General features: G+C 44.1%; 1 protein-coding gene across 1 annotated transcript in view; it reads left to right on the top strand.

Moving 5' to 3' along the window:
• Positions 1–15,002, top strand: part of GALNT16 (polypeptide N-acetylgalactosaminyltransferase 16) — a 76,454-nt gene that overhangs the window by 54,029 nt on the left and 7,423 nt on the right. The window contains exons 8-14 of the mRNA XM_065838779.2: positions 41–125; positions 1,181–1,284; positions 5,572–5,698; positions 6,661–6,753; positions 8,879–8,962; positions 9,999–10,140; positions 11,503–11,619. Of these exons, the coding sequence (XP_065694851.1) occupies positions 41–125; positions 1,181–1,284; positions 5,572–5,698; positions 6,661–6,753; positions 8,879–8,962; positions 9,999–10,140; positions 11,503–11,619 (752 nt within the window). The remainder of the gene's footprint in view (positions 1–40; positions 126–1,180; positions 1,285–5,571; positions 5,699–6,660; positions 6,754–8,878; positions 8,963–9,998; positions 10,141–11,502; positions 11,620–15,002) is intronic.

Raw genomic sequence — 15,002 nt, 5'->3', positions numbered from 1 at the left:
ATAACAAAACCTATTTGATGAGTTTTTTTTTCCTTCTCAGGGTTTGACTGGAGCCTTCACTTTAAGTGGGAGCAGATTCCTATAGAGCAGAAGATGTCCAGAACAGACCCAACTCAGTCTATAAGGTAGCTCTTTCTGACAGATTGTATACATAAAGTCCTCCAAATGCTTTTACTAAACCTTTACCTTGTGGCATGGAGTGCATAGGGACTGCCTTGCTGAGAACAAAATGCCACAGTGCTCACTTGATGAGGAGAAACTCTTCATGTTATTTTTTGAATGCATTGAGGTCTATAAGCTAATTCTGAGAGTATTACTCTCTGAATATTTTAAGAATAGCAGTTATATACTATCATAGGTTTGTAGGCATGCCACTTCTACAAGCCACCTCTTTTTGTGTATGTTTGGTTTTGTGGTCTCCCTCACTCAACACTCTGAATGCCTCAGAAATCCCTTTGAGGGTTTTTAATTACCTCCATCTTCCAGGTGAAGATTTAAAGAATGAAGCAGCTAAATAGTCACCCGGCAAGTGTAAAGCAGACCTGGGAACTGAATCTTACCTAGTAATTTGGGCACAGAATTATTCTCCCCTTCTAAATACGTGTGTCCATGGACATAACAGACTCTGTTGGCCAGAGCAGTTATTACCAGCCCTGCTCCTGTATACATGGCTCTGAGGAATGTAGAATGGGAAAAATCCTGATATAAACAGTCACAGTGTTGTCTGTGTAGGCAAACATCTCCTTGTTTGTAACATGAAATTATCATTCAGTTCCTCTGTGTAATTTGTGAGCCTTTGTTTTGTACTCCAGAAGTAGCCAGCTTGCTAACAGCAGAGGAGTCCATGAAGGAGCACCTCTCACACCATGTCTAGTTGTTGAACACTGTCATCAGACAGTGCCCCTGTCACTCTTTCACACTGTGCATATTTGTATTAATGCAAAAGACACAGCATTACTCATGTTGTGCTTGCAGGACCATCTAACAAAGGCAGGAGGATGATCCAGTGAGAGAGATCTCAGAAGTTTGCTGCAGGTTCATGTCCCAGCTCTACTAATTTTCTCTTTTAACTGAGATACAATTTGTCAGGCCTGGACAAGTTGTCCCCCTTCTGAAATGAAGATGTTAGTGCTACATATACATGTGATTATTTTGTGTGGGCTTGTGTTTTCTTTTCTAGAACCCCCGTTATAGCAGGAGGCATCTTTGTGATTGACAAGTCCTGGTTTAACCACCTGGGAAAATATGACACTCAAATGGACATCTGGGGAGGAGAAAATTTTGGTAAGTTTAGGATGCTTCAGGGGAATGATACACTAATGCAGAACCAGTTCCCAGTCTTTGTCACCTACCAGCACTCTCTTTTTGAGAGATCTGATCTGCATGTCAATGTAAGGCTAAAGACACGGTCAAGAAATCCCCATGTAATCAGAATTGTATTGCTATCAGCTTTGTTCAAACTGAGTGGAGGTTTTTCGCAGTCAGGGCTATAATTCTCTTATAGGCATATGCACTGTTATACAGATGTTTCCACAGTACAAGTAAGAAAGAGGAATCTCCTGGTATTAAAATTGTTGCTTGTTTTTGGAGAATATTCTTCCAGTCCTTTGCATGACAGTCATTGTTGACCCAGCTCTGAAGTGGACAGTCACTCCTATGCTCTCTTATGTCTGTTCCTCTTTCCCAGGTAAGTCTGAGTTGCTCTCCCAGCTTGATAGGTCAGAATGATATTTTTCCTAATAAAACAAGTCTCTTTGTAAGTGGAATTTGGGTACAAATAGATTCATAATGGAAACACTTAAAAAAGCAGACTAGGGCATCACAAACATCTGAGGAATTCAGAGGCTCAGGGTAGTCTGTCCACTCAAGTGCTGTTATCTTATACAGCGTGGTGCTTAAACCCATCTCCTTGCACTTAATAGTGGCACAGATATTCCAGGCATCTCTCTTTGCCCTGGGTGAGGGGATGCTGCAATGCCACCAGGTTTTAGTGACAGAAGGAGAAAGAGTATTGATAATTGATTCACAGAGACCTGAAGTGTTCAGGGCATTTATTTAGAAATTATGCACGTGGAGCTGAAGAGATAAAAGCCTTACTCTGTCTTGCAGTCAACTTAGACTTTTCTGTGGCTAACAACGCAAAAAAAAAATTCTGTTTCTACAGATTCTAGAAATGTCATGGATTTGTAAATAAAATGCTTTAAAGAAGGATTTATATGGTGTTTTCTAGCACCTGGAAGACCAATTAGAAAGAAGGAAATAGTCAGGAAGAGGAAACTTTTGTTTCTCTGAACACAGCTGGGGGAGCTGCTTCTTTCTGAAATGCTCTCTGAAACCAGAAAATAATATTTTTGGCTCATAACAGAATGTCAAGGTACCATTTTTTTGAAACAAGGTATCTAATAATGAGTGCTTGTGTTCTCCATTTTCTGACGTCTTCCTTCAGTTTTATGATATTCATCTAATTAAAAAGAGATGTTTATGGAGCTTCCATTGGGATTTCAGCAGTGCTAGTGCATCAGCTAGCACTGTAGGCAGAAGTAACAGGCAGCCTTTACCCAGGCATGAAGGTCCCATCTCATGTGTTCCTCCGATTCCCCTGCACTGCCAAACTCAGCTCCTTGCTGTCACTAGCCCTGGTCCAGCTGCTTGTGCCAGTCACTTGGCCACCCTGCCAGCCTCTGAGCTGCAACTGTGTAAAAAGCTGTAAACTCCACAGATGAAGAAATAATATTTCTTAGGCTTTTGGTTGTCTGCTTCTGCCCACCTGGAAGCCCAGTGTTGTTGTTTGGTGCATATGTCACTAGCTTGATGCTAAGCAGATCTCTGCTGTAAGTGGCAGTAGATTACCCACACACCCACAGCCCTTCTTGCACAAAATTGCTTCATTCTCCTTCAAATTTCTCTTGTAAAGCCTGGCAGTGGCTTGGCCAGGTTGTGTGGGACTGGGCCAGTTTTATGGGACTGGGCCAGATGTACGGGATTTGCCAGTTTTGCCTTGTTGTGTGGTTTCCCTGTAAATTCGTTGTCTCCATTGCTTGTCCCTTATTGTGCACCTCCATTCTTCACTTAAGAGAGCAAAGCTAAGCACACAGTGCTCTGTTTAATGAGGCCTCCCCCTGGGCCACATTGCCACACCACCACTGTGAAGATGGCAATGGGAAGGTATTTTCAAAACTAAACAGACCACTTTTCTTCTTTAAAGCTGACTTTGGTTCAGCTTTTCAGCATAATGTGAGACAACAAATCAACCAGTGGCTTCTGCATGGAGCCTGTTGCTGTTTCATGGCAGAGGGCTAGAAACCAACCTGCATTTGACAACAAAAAGTATTCATTTTCCTTGAAGTATTCAGAATGGTTAATTTACCCTCTTAAAAGGTGTTTTCCATACTTAATTGAAAATTAGATTTTATGAGCAACGAAAAATGTTGATAATGTTCTGAAAGACTTTTTACTACAAATTACAATTTTGAGTGGAAAGGAACTGTTTGGATAATGTCATCATTTGCAAGTGAGGTGGAAAAGTGGTTCTGACTGATTTGGGTGTGTGAGATGGGCCACTCCCTGCCCACAAAGGCTGTTTTAAATGAAGGACTTCTATGAAACTTTTTCCTGTGAGGAAACAGGATAAGAGAATGTATGAGAAGGGCTCAGGACTGGATAAGCTCTACACATACAACAGCTACACAGAAATGATCAGGCAGCAATTACCAGCTCCCTAAATATCCTTCCAGCTGGATGTGAGCTGGTAAACCCCTTTTTTTTCCACTGTGATGGGGAAAAGCCACAGCGATTGAGTCATTTAAAACACATATGGACTAGGTCACATCCTGGAAAATATACAGCCAAGAAGTTCTCCTATGCTTTCCTTCAGAGGATGGATGAAATGCCTTAATAAGTTATGCTTGATCTCCATTTTCTCTTCTGTGCCCAAAATCTGCGTTTTTTCACCCCCTCTTTAAAGATTTCTATCATTTACAAACCTGGACATGCAGTCTGTGTGTCTGCCTGAGACACCAATACGGCATGAGGAATCTTCTCTTGGGACATCACTTTAAGTTTCACATGCTAGATTGAGAGTTTTGTTTTTGTTATAGGCCAGAGTGAGTCAGAACCTCATTCCAGGAGAGCAAACGCCAGCTGGACACACCAGACAAAAACTTATGTCTTGACCTTTTTTTCATTTTTAAAGCTCTTCCTCTTGTCAAAGCTGGAACTCCCTGTTGAAAAGAGACTGAAAATCATAAAGGAGGAGTCAGGGAGAGACAAGAGCTAGTAAGAAATAACACAAAATACAGTCTAATAAAATGGGTTTTTTACTTAGAAGCTAAATTAAGTACACCATCTTCCCCGCCCCACCAAACACACTGTTTAAACAATCTTTCCCAGGAGCTAGAGAGGAAAGCTATGAAGAAAGATGAAGATGGGGAAGATGTTAGTCTGTATACATGCTTTAAACAGCCGTCAGATCTTGATACATAATTTCTTTTTGATTTCTAAACATCAGAGACTCACAATTTAGGCATTACTGGAGGGAGATCCCAACTGGGTAAAATTTTTGAAGTAATCAGTCTACACAATCTGAAGCCCTTTTGGTAAGGACTAGCAGACTACCCAGCTAATTTTCATTTTCCTTCTTCTCACTGCCACATGAAATACAAGTGGAAAATCCCTCTGGTGTGGCAGTTATTAAACTTGTGAGGACAGACCTGTAAGCTTGAGCAAGGTCACATCTTTTCTGTGATGCAAACAAGTGCCTGTACATCAAAGATCCATGTTCTTCTAATCTTTTAACAAAATGCTGAATTTAGCTTCAGGGCCAGCTGGATTTCTTCAAGGAGCAGAGTTCTCTTCATATTGTTATAAGTCACAGTATTAGACTGGTTGCTACTGTCAGTAGCTCCCTCAGCAGAGGCAACTGGTGACAAACTCTAACCCAGTCATCCACAGTTTTGTTGTTTTGTTTTGTTTTTTTGTTAACAGAGCCAAGCAGGAAAAGAACAACGAGATACTGTAGGGTAGATAACATGGAGGTATGAGAGAGAGGACTCTACTCTAGACATGGACTCACTTCCTATGCCTCCATCTTGTTCTCTTCTTTCTCCTTGTCTCCTAAACTCCCTTTCTGCTTCTAATGATTTGCTTTACACAGTGAATTCTGATTTTTTTTTCTTCCATCCATGTGCAGGACTGGAGGGTTACAGAAATCCAAAACAAGGTGGGTGTGGGGGTGATCTCAGTCTGTTGCCAAATGCCATAATGAAGAGCTGACAGCAACCACAAGGACCTCGTCAAAAGGAAAGGTGTCTCACTGAAATGCTCAGGGGACCAAAGAGAGGAGTGGGACTGAAGAAGGCTAGGAAGTCTCTGAGCCACAAGGGTGGCCTCCATTTTAAGAAAGGGAAGACAGTTTTTCCACTCTCACCATGCCATTGCTTTTCCTGGTGTTGCTCTTTCAGGCAATACATCTAGAGCAGAGAGGCAAGGTTTTTAGGCACACTGCTGAAGTTGTGCTTCTTGGAAATGCTGCCTATCTGCCTGCAGCTGTGTAACTCTTGGGGTCTCTTCCAGAACTCTCTTTCCGAGTGTGGATGTGCGGTGGCAGCTTGGAGATCGTTCCCTGCAGTCGAGTGGGACATGTGTTCAGGAAGCGCCATCCCTATGACTTCCCTGAGGGCAACGCACTGACTTATATCAAGTAGGTGTTGGGTAGTTCCTGGTAGTAGCCAGGTCACCTTGATGTTGGGCATGTCTGAATAAGCCTGAATTCTTTGCTGTCTTTCTGCCTGATAACAAAGAACAGCTTGTGGCTGAGCATCTGTTCTCAAGGGAAGAATGAGTTGCTGTTTTCTGTGAACAAAACCTGTTCCCTTCTCTCTCGTTTGTATTAATGCATCTTGTTCTTCCTCAGTCTGCAATGGAGGAGTAGGGAGTGATACCCCAGAGAAAGACCCTGGGCATTTGTGGGTACTGCCCTGTGACATGTGCCTGTGTATCAGCAGTCCTTAGATGTCTCTGTTGTCTCCAAGCTGCTTTTGAGTCCAGGGATCCTTCTGAGCTGTATGTGCTCTGAGACAAGCCCTAAGGACAACTTCCACTACAGGACAGATGGGAAGAGAAAAAAGATGAGGCAAAATGCTTCACAATGAGAGCAGTTAGCACTGGTGCAAGGCCCCAGAAAGGCTGTGAAATCTCCATCCTTGAAGATTTCAAAACTCAACCAGACAGGACCCTGAACAACATGACCTAACCTGAAGCTAGTCTGCTTGGGCAGGAGGATGCACCAGGTGATACCTAGAGGAGCTTTCCAAGCTGAATTATTTCATTACGTTATTCTAATCTGCGGAAAGTGATACTGTAAAGCAGGGTGATGGTCACAGTTGGTCCAGGTGTCTCTGGAGAAGAAGCATGTGTGAAAAAATCGTGGTAAACTATGGCTGTTAAAATTTCAACTTCTGAACTGAAGCACCCTTGCAAGGCTCTGTAGATTTAACACATTCAATCTATAGCCATCCCTACTGTCCACTGCGTTTCATGTTTGGAACTGTCCTCCACTCCCTACTGGCAAACAGGCCTTGGGTCTGCCCACCCAGTGCCTGCTCGCTGTGGGGGCTGGTTCTCCAGCAGCACTTAGCAAAGCACATCTTCATCCCCATCCAGGAACACCAAGCGCACAGCAGAGGTGTGGATGGATGAATACAAGCAGTACTACTATGAGGCCCGGCCATCTGCCATTGGGAAGTCGTTTGGAAGGTAAGCTGCCCCCAAACCTTGGTAGGAGGTCTCTGGTAAGCCCCTTGGTAGCAAGAAATATTTTTTTGATCTTCTGTGGGGCTAAGCGTGGGAAACAGAGATGCTCTGAATGGCTGGCTTGCCAGGGCGGTTGCAGCTTGAGTGTCTGGCTAACAAGGTTTGCCTCTAATTCACTTTATTTTTCCCCCCAGTAACCCTGCATAAATCATTTGTTAGCAGAAGGCTGAAGGGATCTGTAATGAAATTAAAAGGCCAGACATTTAAAGTGGGTAGATAAGAGTATTTTCTAACACAGCGTGCAGTTGCTCTGGAAATGTGAGCTATGCAGTTACTAGAGCTTGATCCAAAGTTCCTGTGTGGATGCAGAATCCCGGGGCAAGCACGGGTTGCTGGCATGTGGGGCTGGTTGCACTTGATGCGCTCTCCTCTTTCCTGATGAGTGAATGGGTGGTTTGCTTGGTTTGTAGGGCAGGAGAGAGCATGGCCAATGGTGAGACCTCTCATTCAGAAAGACAATCAGGTTGTCACTTGTCTCCAGCACCTGCTGAGCCCACTTCTGTGCAGTATTGTGCTTCTTATAGCACCTTTGCTAAAGCTGTCTCCAGGCCACGTGGATTTCACTGTTACACACTTAAGCATTCTTTGTGACCCAGAAATCAGTGATGGACACCAAAACATGAGATGAGGGGAGAGCTTTCTCTCTGTGCTGTGAACCTCTATGACTCCCAAATAAACATCAAAAATCTCAGGAGTGGTGTGTATCTGTGGGTTATATCTGCCTGTGAATGAGTGACAATTGTTGTGTTAGTGTAAGGACTTGGCAAACATGGTCGTATCTCAAATGTGTAGCAACATGCACTGGGTAATGATGCATCTCCTGCTTTTTTGATGTCAAGCAGGTTTGGTCTGACAGACAGAGACTTTTTTTTTTGTTGTACGTGTGGTGGCTTATTATGATGCATTACATATTTTTGAACAAATAGCTTTGCCTACCTAATTTATCTGTCTTTGAGCAGACTGCAGCAGCTGGGCTGGGACCAAATAGCAAGTAACCCTGCTGCTTGTGAAGGAAGCTGGACTATTGCATATTGGACATGGATCTATTGCTCATGTTTTGGGGCCAGAACCTGCAGTTCTTGTTCACACAGACTTCCTATTGGCTTTACTGGCAGCATTGACTGAATAAAAGCTGGTGCAGAGCTGTAGGATTTGATTTCAGGCAATTTCTCAACCTGTAGTAACAGCCCTGTGAACCTGCATTGAATCTAGATTTTAGGATGCAAATGCCTCTGACACCATCATTGTCAAGTGGGCCTAAAATTCCTCATAATTTTGTTGTGAATGTAGGATCTAAGTACATTCTGCAGGGGTATGGGCAGTACAGTGGCCTCTGTGGGCTGAGGATGGCAAGGAGCGTGGGTATAGTTGAAAGTCCTTCCCAACACACAAATGTAGTGTTATAGCTTGAAGAGGAGAGTCCCTAATGTCACTGCTCAGTAGGGCTACTTGAGGGAAGTCCTCTTCTTCAGCCAGCTAAAGCCAAGCAAATCAGCAGTGGGAAGACTGCTGCAGCAGTTACTGAGATATTGAGCTAATTTCCCCTTATATTCCTTCCCTTTGCCAAAACTGCTTGAAAGCAAATTGAGCCTAGAGCTGCTGCCATGAGCTAGAGATCTGCTCTAGCACACATAGGTGGACTGTTCATATATAACTGAGGACAAACACTTTGTAGGCCTTTTCAGGAGCTGATCATTGTGCCAGTCTCATGCTGTGCCTCTACAGGGGCACCCAGAGGCAGAAACACTTTCTAGGCCCTACAGTAGTTTTACTGCAATGTAGTATTTAACACTGTAGGACCTGGGCCCTGCCATCGTTCTGGGCCAAAGGAAGTGCAAGAATTGCACTTGAGGTGTTTATGTCTTCCTTTTCTATTTCCTGCCACTTGCCTCTCTCCTCCTTTTCACCTCAGGTTACTGCTAGTTCTCTGAACCCAGCAACATCTATGTGGGAGAATGAGTAATAGCAAAAAGCTGTGTAGTCTCCCTCCAAACCTCCTGGCCAATCTTCATTGTTCCCCTCCCTCCTGTTCACTACCTTATCCTCAACAACCTGCCTGTGTTTCCAGTGTTGCAGACCGAGTGGAGCAGCGACGCAAACTGAACTGTAAATCCTTCCAGTGGTATCTGGAGAACGTCTACCCTGAGCTCAAGTGAGTCAGTTCTCCACTTGTAGAAATGTCTGAAGGATCTGGTAGCTGGGTCACAATGAGAAGCTGAGCGTTGGTGGCAGCAGGCAAAAAAGAGACTTCTGCTCAGAAAAGGTTTTCTGCTGTTCTTTTTGGTGAGAAACCTTCTGTGATTTCCTGGCTTGTGTCATCACAACAACCCTGCAAAAGGTTTGTTGCTCCTGCTTCTGAGAGCCCTCTGCTCTGCCACACACAGCTGTCCCTCAGAGATGTGCAACAGTGGTGTTTTCAGAGGTGCAGGGTGTAGACAAGTGCCAGAGCACTACATTGCTCCCAGTTATGGCTTGATCTGTGCCTGTTGGATGTTCTGCCTGGAGGTAGTTGAGCCAGGCAGAGCTGGACAGCCTTAGTGCAGAGGTGCAGGTGGTTCAGAGAAAGCCCCAGTGAATGCCAGAACCAGCTGTGCCTGTGGTTTCCTCTGCCTCAGGTCGGGATGCTGTAGTGTCATGTCATTGCTCTGCTGGGAGGAGGCCTGGGTAGAGCTGTGTGTTTAGCACTTTCTAGCAAACACACCCTGGCAACACATCTTCACATCTCAGCCAAGCAAAATCTGTAGCTAACATGGGTCGAGGCTAAAACATCCAGCTGTAGTCTGGCCTTGACAGATCTTTCCTGTATTGCTACCAATGAGATAGTGAATATGTGCTATCACTGGGGGAAGACTCTGGAAAAGGGGGAGGCAGAGGAGGATAAATCAGTGTGGATGTGGCTTTTTACTGGCAATGGCCTCTTTCAGAAGAGGCATGACACTGAACTGCTTGGGGTAAATCTAAAGATCCTGTAATGCCTTCTAAAACAAAAGGGTATCAGCCCTCTGACCAGTTCTCCAATGACTTTTGCCTCCTTCAGACATTTGCAGTGGACAGCATGATATTGTTCATTTTCTGTCAAATAAAGGGGTCTGTGTTTCAGTCAGGGACCAGTTATGCCCTTATAAATGTGAAAGTGCTTTGGACATTTCTATGCATGAAGTGCCTTGCAACTGTCATTTTACTTCAAGGATTCCTGAAAAGGAGTTGATTCCAGGAATAATTAAACAAAGAGGAAACTGCCTGGAGTCTCAAGCACAGGATACCACAGGGAATACATTGGTTGGCATGGGAAACTGTAAAGGGACCGTGAGCAATCCACCTGTCACTCAGGTAAGGCAGTCTTCTGTTTGGTGCTTTGTTCCTGCTTCTGCCCTTTTTATTACTAGAGAATGAAAAGGCATCTCAGGCCTTGTTGAGTTTGTACAGAAGTGAAAGAAGGAAGAATTTGGACCTGTTAATGATTTTAATAGTAAGCAGAAAAAGAAGCTGTGCCCATCTCTTCGAGCTCTGTTGACTCACAAGACCTAGCAGTCAGGCATAGAGTAGGAAGGTTTCCATCACTCAAAGGCAGTAAGCTGCGCTTGAACGCTCAGGGGTGTGACTAGTCTGTGCAGTAGTTGTGCAACTGGGTTTGAGTGATGTAGCTGTTCCTAGTCACATTGTCGTTTGGGCGTGCTCTGCTTCATCGCCCAACCCATTAGAATTGGTTCTTGGCTGTGCTTGGCTAGTACCCTGGCATGCAGGTAAGAGATTTTCGCAGGATCAGAAATGTTCCTTGGTCTGCTGTAGCTGCAGATGGCTTGAATTGTGCAGTTTTACAGATAGATTTCAGTAGAAAGCCCAAATAAAGTTTAAATAGCCATGACCCCAGCTGCAGTAATTTGGTTGGTGCAGCTCTCCTAACTGCAGTGGAGTGGTGCTGGTTTATACCAGCTGAAGATCTGCGCTCAGCCTCTTCTTTTGGTGACTGGAAGCAGCTTGAGAAAGTTAAGGGTCACAGTACGACATTTTATGCCAGAAAATACATATTCACATCTGTTAAATGTTGAAAACTAGTTTGCAGCCAGCATTCAACATGCCATTTAATCTGACTCATTGTTCCATGTCATTACCATTTGAAATCTCTGAAACTTATTGCATTTTGTATTTCTTCCTTGGGAAAAGTATGATAATAATGGTTGATTGGGTTGGGTATCCATCTACTAAGAGGAGGATAAAATGAAGTGACTTGTGCTTTATGTGTGCTGGTGATATATGTTAGCTCATGAATATGCTTGCATGTGTTTTGCTTTGCTTACAATCTATAGGTCCTAGATACCTGTTGCAGAACATGTCTGCTATGTAAAGTATGCAAAAGCAGTTGCACATCATGTGAATCAAGGCTTGGGGTCCTCCCTGCTTTGTAGGATTCTGTAAAGCTGCAGGGCAGGGAGTTGCATGGGATCTAAGGTTAATCGGACTGCTGAGATGGTGAGGGGAGCCAAATGCAGGCTTTGAAATAGTCATGATACACCAAGCCTGAGCATAAACTTCTGATCAGTGAAGACTGCTGCTGTAGTCTTTCCAGGGAGCCTTTGGTAAGAGCTGAACAAAGGATACAGGTTTTTGAAATGTATGACAGAAAAAACTCTTTCTCCCTCATCTCATCACTGTTATGATTCTAATGGAACCTTTCTTTTTCTTATGCCAAAGGAGTGGGTATTCAGTGACCCTTTAATTAGACAGCAGGACAAGTGTCTTTCCGTTACCTCCTTCTCTACGGGCTCTCACATCACACTGGAAGCCTGCAATCAAAAAGATGGCAGACAGGTAGGTAACTGTGCACCTGTTTTTAATCCCTTCCTTGTCACATACCAGTGTTCCTACATCAGTGCAACCTGCAGCGGCAAACCTAGTACTATCGAAGTGTATGAAAGTCCCTTCCATCTTCTGCACCTCCCTCTCTAATGTGTTTCATAAGCTTGGATGTATGAAATCACCTGCGACCAAAGTGGGGAACACAGACCAAAATAGTGTGAGGTTGTCTGCTCTGCCTGGGCCCTCAGCAGTGTGGTTAGGTCCAGCTCCAGCTCAGCAGCACCCCGACTTCACTCCTTGGATACATTTATGTTCACCCAAATCAGTGCATGGATGGAGCACAGCATCAGAGGGGGGTAGATAAGCAGCAAATGCTTTGAGATACCCAGGGAAAGGGTGGTGTGTGCTATCATTTGTTTACTTATTTACAAGTAAGTGAAAGAACTGTATTCTTGGTGCTGTCTTTGGACATGTGAACAGACCCTTAAAACTGAATGTGTGCAACTCATTTGAGAAATACTGACTGACATAAAGCACTGTATGTTCCACCCAAACTGCTCCCTGAGGAAAAAACCACAGCAGCACTGTTCCCAACAAAATGCAGCTCCGTGACTCTTATGCTGTTTCAAAGATGTGCATCCCTGATCTGTCAGGACACATAAGTCATTTTGCCTTATGGCACAAGGTAAGAGATGGCCTCTTCAATGGCGCAGGGTGCCCTCACAGAGATGTCATGCGCTTTTTTAGCAGAATTGGGCAAAACACAGCAGGTGACAAAGCAGCACTGGCAGACAGTGGACTGGGCTTTTTTTATCCTTAAATCCAATGCTTCTCTCTACACCAAGACAGAACACATTTTCAGTCATCTAAGGCCGTGCTGCCTCTGTGTTATTTTTTTGATAGCCCAAAGGTAGGAGACGGCTCAGCTTGCTACCAGTCTTCAGCAGCATCCTCTTTTGTCAGTATGTTCAAATGCTATACAAATCTCTGGATTTCTTCCTGAAAGAAAGCACTGAAATCCAATCTTGCCCATTTTTGGAAAGCCTGTGTAGACTTTCTTCTTGAGGGTTGGTTAATACAGAAATCTCTTGAAGAGTTGTCACCGTGAATACACTGGGAAAACTCTGAGTTCGGATTAGGCTTGCAAGGATATCCCCAGTGGGCTGTGCTTGCCTGCTTCTTTTACTTGTTGGTAATCACTCACCCCCTTACTGTGTAATTAGGTCACTTAGCTTCTCCTTAGGTGCCTTCCAGCATTTTCTTCCCTGTCAGCAGAGAGGACTCTAGCAGCTGCCAAAATCAGCTGTCTTTCCCCACCTCCCCTGTCATGGAAGGACAAGGGTCCCCTGAAGAGAGGTGGAGTGCAAGCATTATTAGCCAGAAGAGAGATTAATCCAGGCTAACACAAGCAGGCTCATTCTGCTGATGGAATAGGATTTATTGAGCCTTGATGTGTTGATTATATACAGCCTCATTATAAAGACATGCACACACGCTTAAGGATGTGAGCTGTTGTTTTCCATTACCTTACGTGAACAAACTGCACTTAAATCAAGGACTTGACTGAGCAGATGATTTATCCAGCTGACTGTAAGCAAGGATTTTGTTAAAACATTTCGAATAATTAGAGACTAATTTGAATCACAGCTGCCATTCCAAACTGCCTTGTGGTTGAAGGGATGACGTGGTCATGAGTTGGGAGGAGCGCATTTGAGTTTTTAATCTAATTTGGTTTGAAATGGTCTGAAACATTGGGGATTTTTTGGAAGTCCTGAACTCCCATTCCAGATTTCTACTTCTGAGCCAGTTTCACTTGCAGTGCTCCAGTTTGTTGTATTCTTGGGGAATGTTGTTATGGTCCCTTCCTTTCATAAACACAACAGTAATTGTTGCTAATACTGACATTGGATTTTAATTAGCTTGAAGTCAGTCATCTTTGCAAACTATCCCATTCTTTCTCCTCCATCTCTTTTCTAGAGGGGCCACAGGCATTTAGTGCAATGATTTCTACTCACTTTGGGAACTGACTCTTTCTCTGCTGGGTCTTAGCCAGAACTGAAAGTGAAGCTGACAGCTTTTCTGGGGGTCATCTGAGAACGTATGTCTGGGCCGACAAGGCATGTTTCTGGCAACAGAGAACCAAGACAGAGAAGGAGTCTTGTTCTTCCTGGGTTGGCAGTTTGCAGAACCCCCTGCCCAGGATGTCACCCAAGCCCAGCTTCTGACATTTGCGAGGCTGAGTTTCAAGGAGATCACCACTGCTGTAGAAACTTTGAAGTGCAAAAGGAAAGAGGAAAGCTGGAGGGAACAAACTCCCTCAGTTGCCCTGCAACTTGCCTGTCTCCCCATGGGTACTTGCAGCCCAAAGTATGAGTGCTGGGAGAGAGCAGTGTTCTCAAACTACATGTGGGTGTAAGCCACTCCTCAGTTCAAGCAGGTTTCTCAGAAAGTCAGAGGGGCTGAGTGGGAGTGCAGGAAGGGAAGCTCAGCTACTTCAGAGAGGTGGAAATGGCAAGCAAGAGCCCCGAGTAGGTGGTCTGAGTGGAAGGGGGTGAGCCAGGGCAACCAGTGTCACACCTACAATACCTTGAGAGGAGACGGTGGCATGATGAAAGACCAGCTTTGAACATGTCTGCTGTCACTGTCATCAGAGGTCTGTGGCAGAAGGTGTTTGGACTTTTCTGGATCTAGACTTCATGTCTGTGTCTGAGTGATGCAAAAGCAAGATTTCTGACAAAAAAAGGGGCACATGATGGCTTCATTTTTTAGCGTCACCAGAACAGATTGGTTAGATGCTTACAGCAGCACCATACAGCTCCTAAAGATTTTTTCTGCTTTCAAGCATGCTGAATCTGTGCCTGTGCTACACAGCTGTTGTCCATTAAGCGTGTCTGCAGAGCAGATAACTTTTTTGTTACTTTTGAGTGATAACAACAGTCCTTCTAACATATATGTAATACTCTGGCAGAGGCTTTATAATATTATGAGCTGTATCTAGAGTATTACTTCAAATTAAGTCTAGAATTTTGCAAGTAGGAGCATATGAGACAATGGTAAAACTTTAGATGCTTTTTGGTTCTGTTAGGCTATTCTCCCTTGGGTTGAAAGGAACTGGGACCAAAATCTATTTGGCACCATGATCCCATTGATCATTCAACAGCAACAGCTGGCACTGCTAGCAGAAGACCAGCCAAGAGCTATTCTGCATAATCAGAACTAGATTTCAAACCAGATGGATGTTATCCATAATGTTATTTGGAGAATCGCATTTTTAGATGAATGCACGATAAATTATTGCCTTTAGCTTTGGTTTTGGCTCTGACTGACAGTGGGAGTGGTGTCTTAATTTGTATTATAGTGAGGACAAATGGAAGACAAAGTGAGAGTCAGACACT

Source organism: Patagioenas fasciata, chromosome 5, assembly GCF_037038585.1.
Source record: "Patagioenas fasciata isolate bPatFas1 chromosome 5, bPatFas1.hap1, whole genome shotgun sequence".
In the NCBI taxonomy this organism is placed as follows: Eukaryota; Metazoa; Chordata; class Aves; order Columbiformes; family Columbidae; genus Patagioenas; species Patagioenas fasciata.
This window is presented reverse-complemented; position numbering and strand designations above follow the sequence as displayed.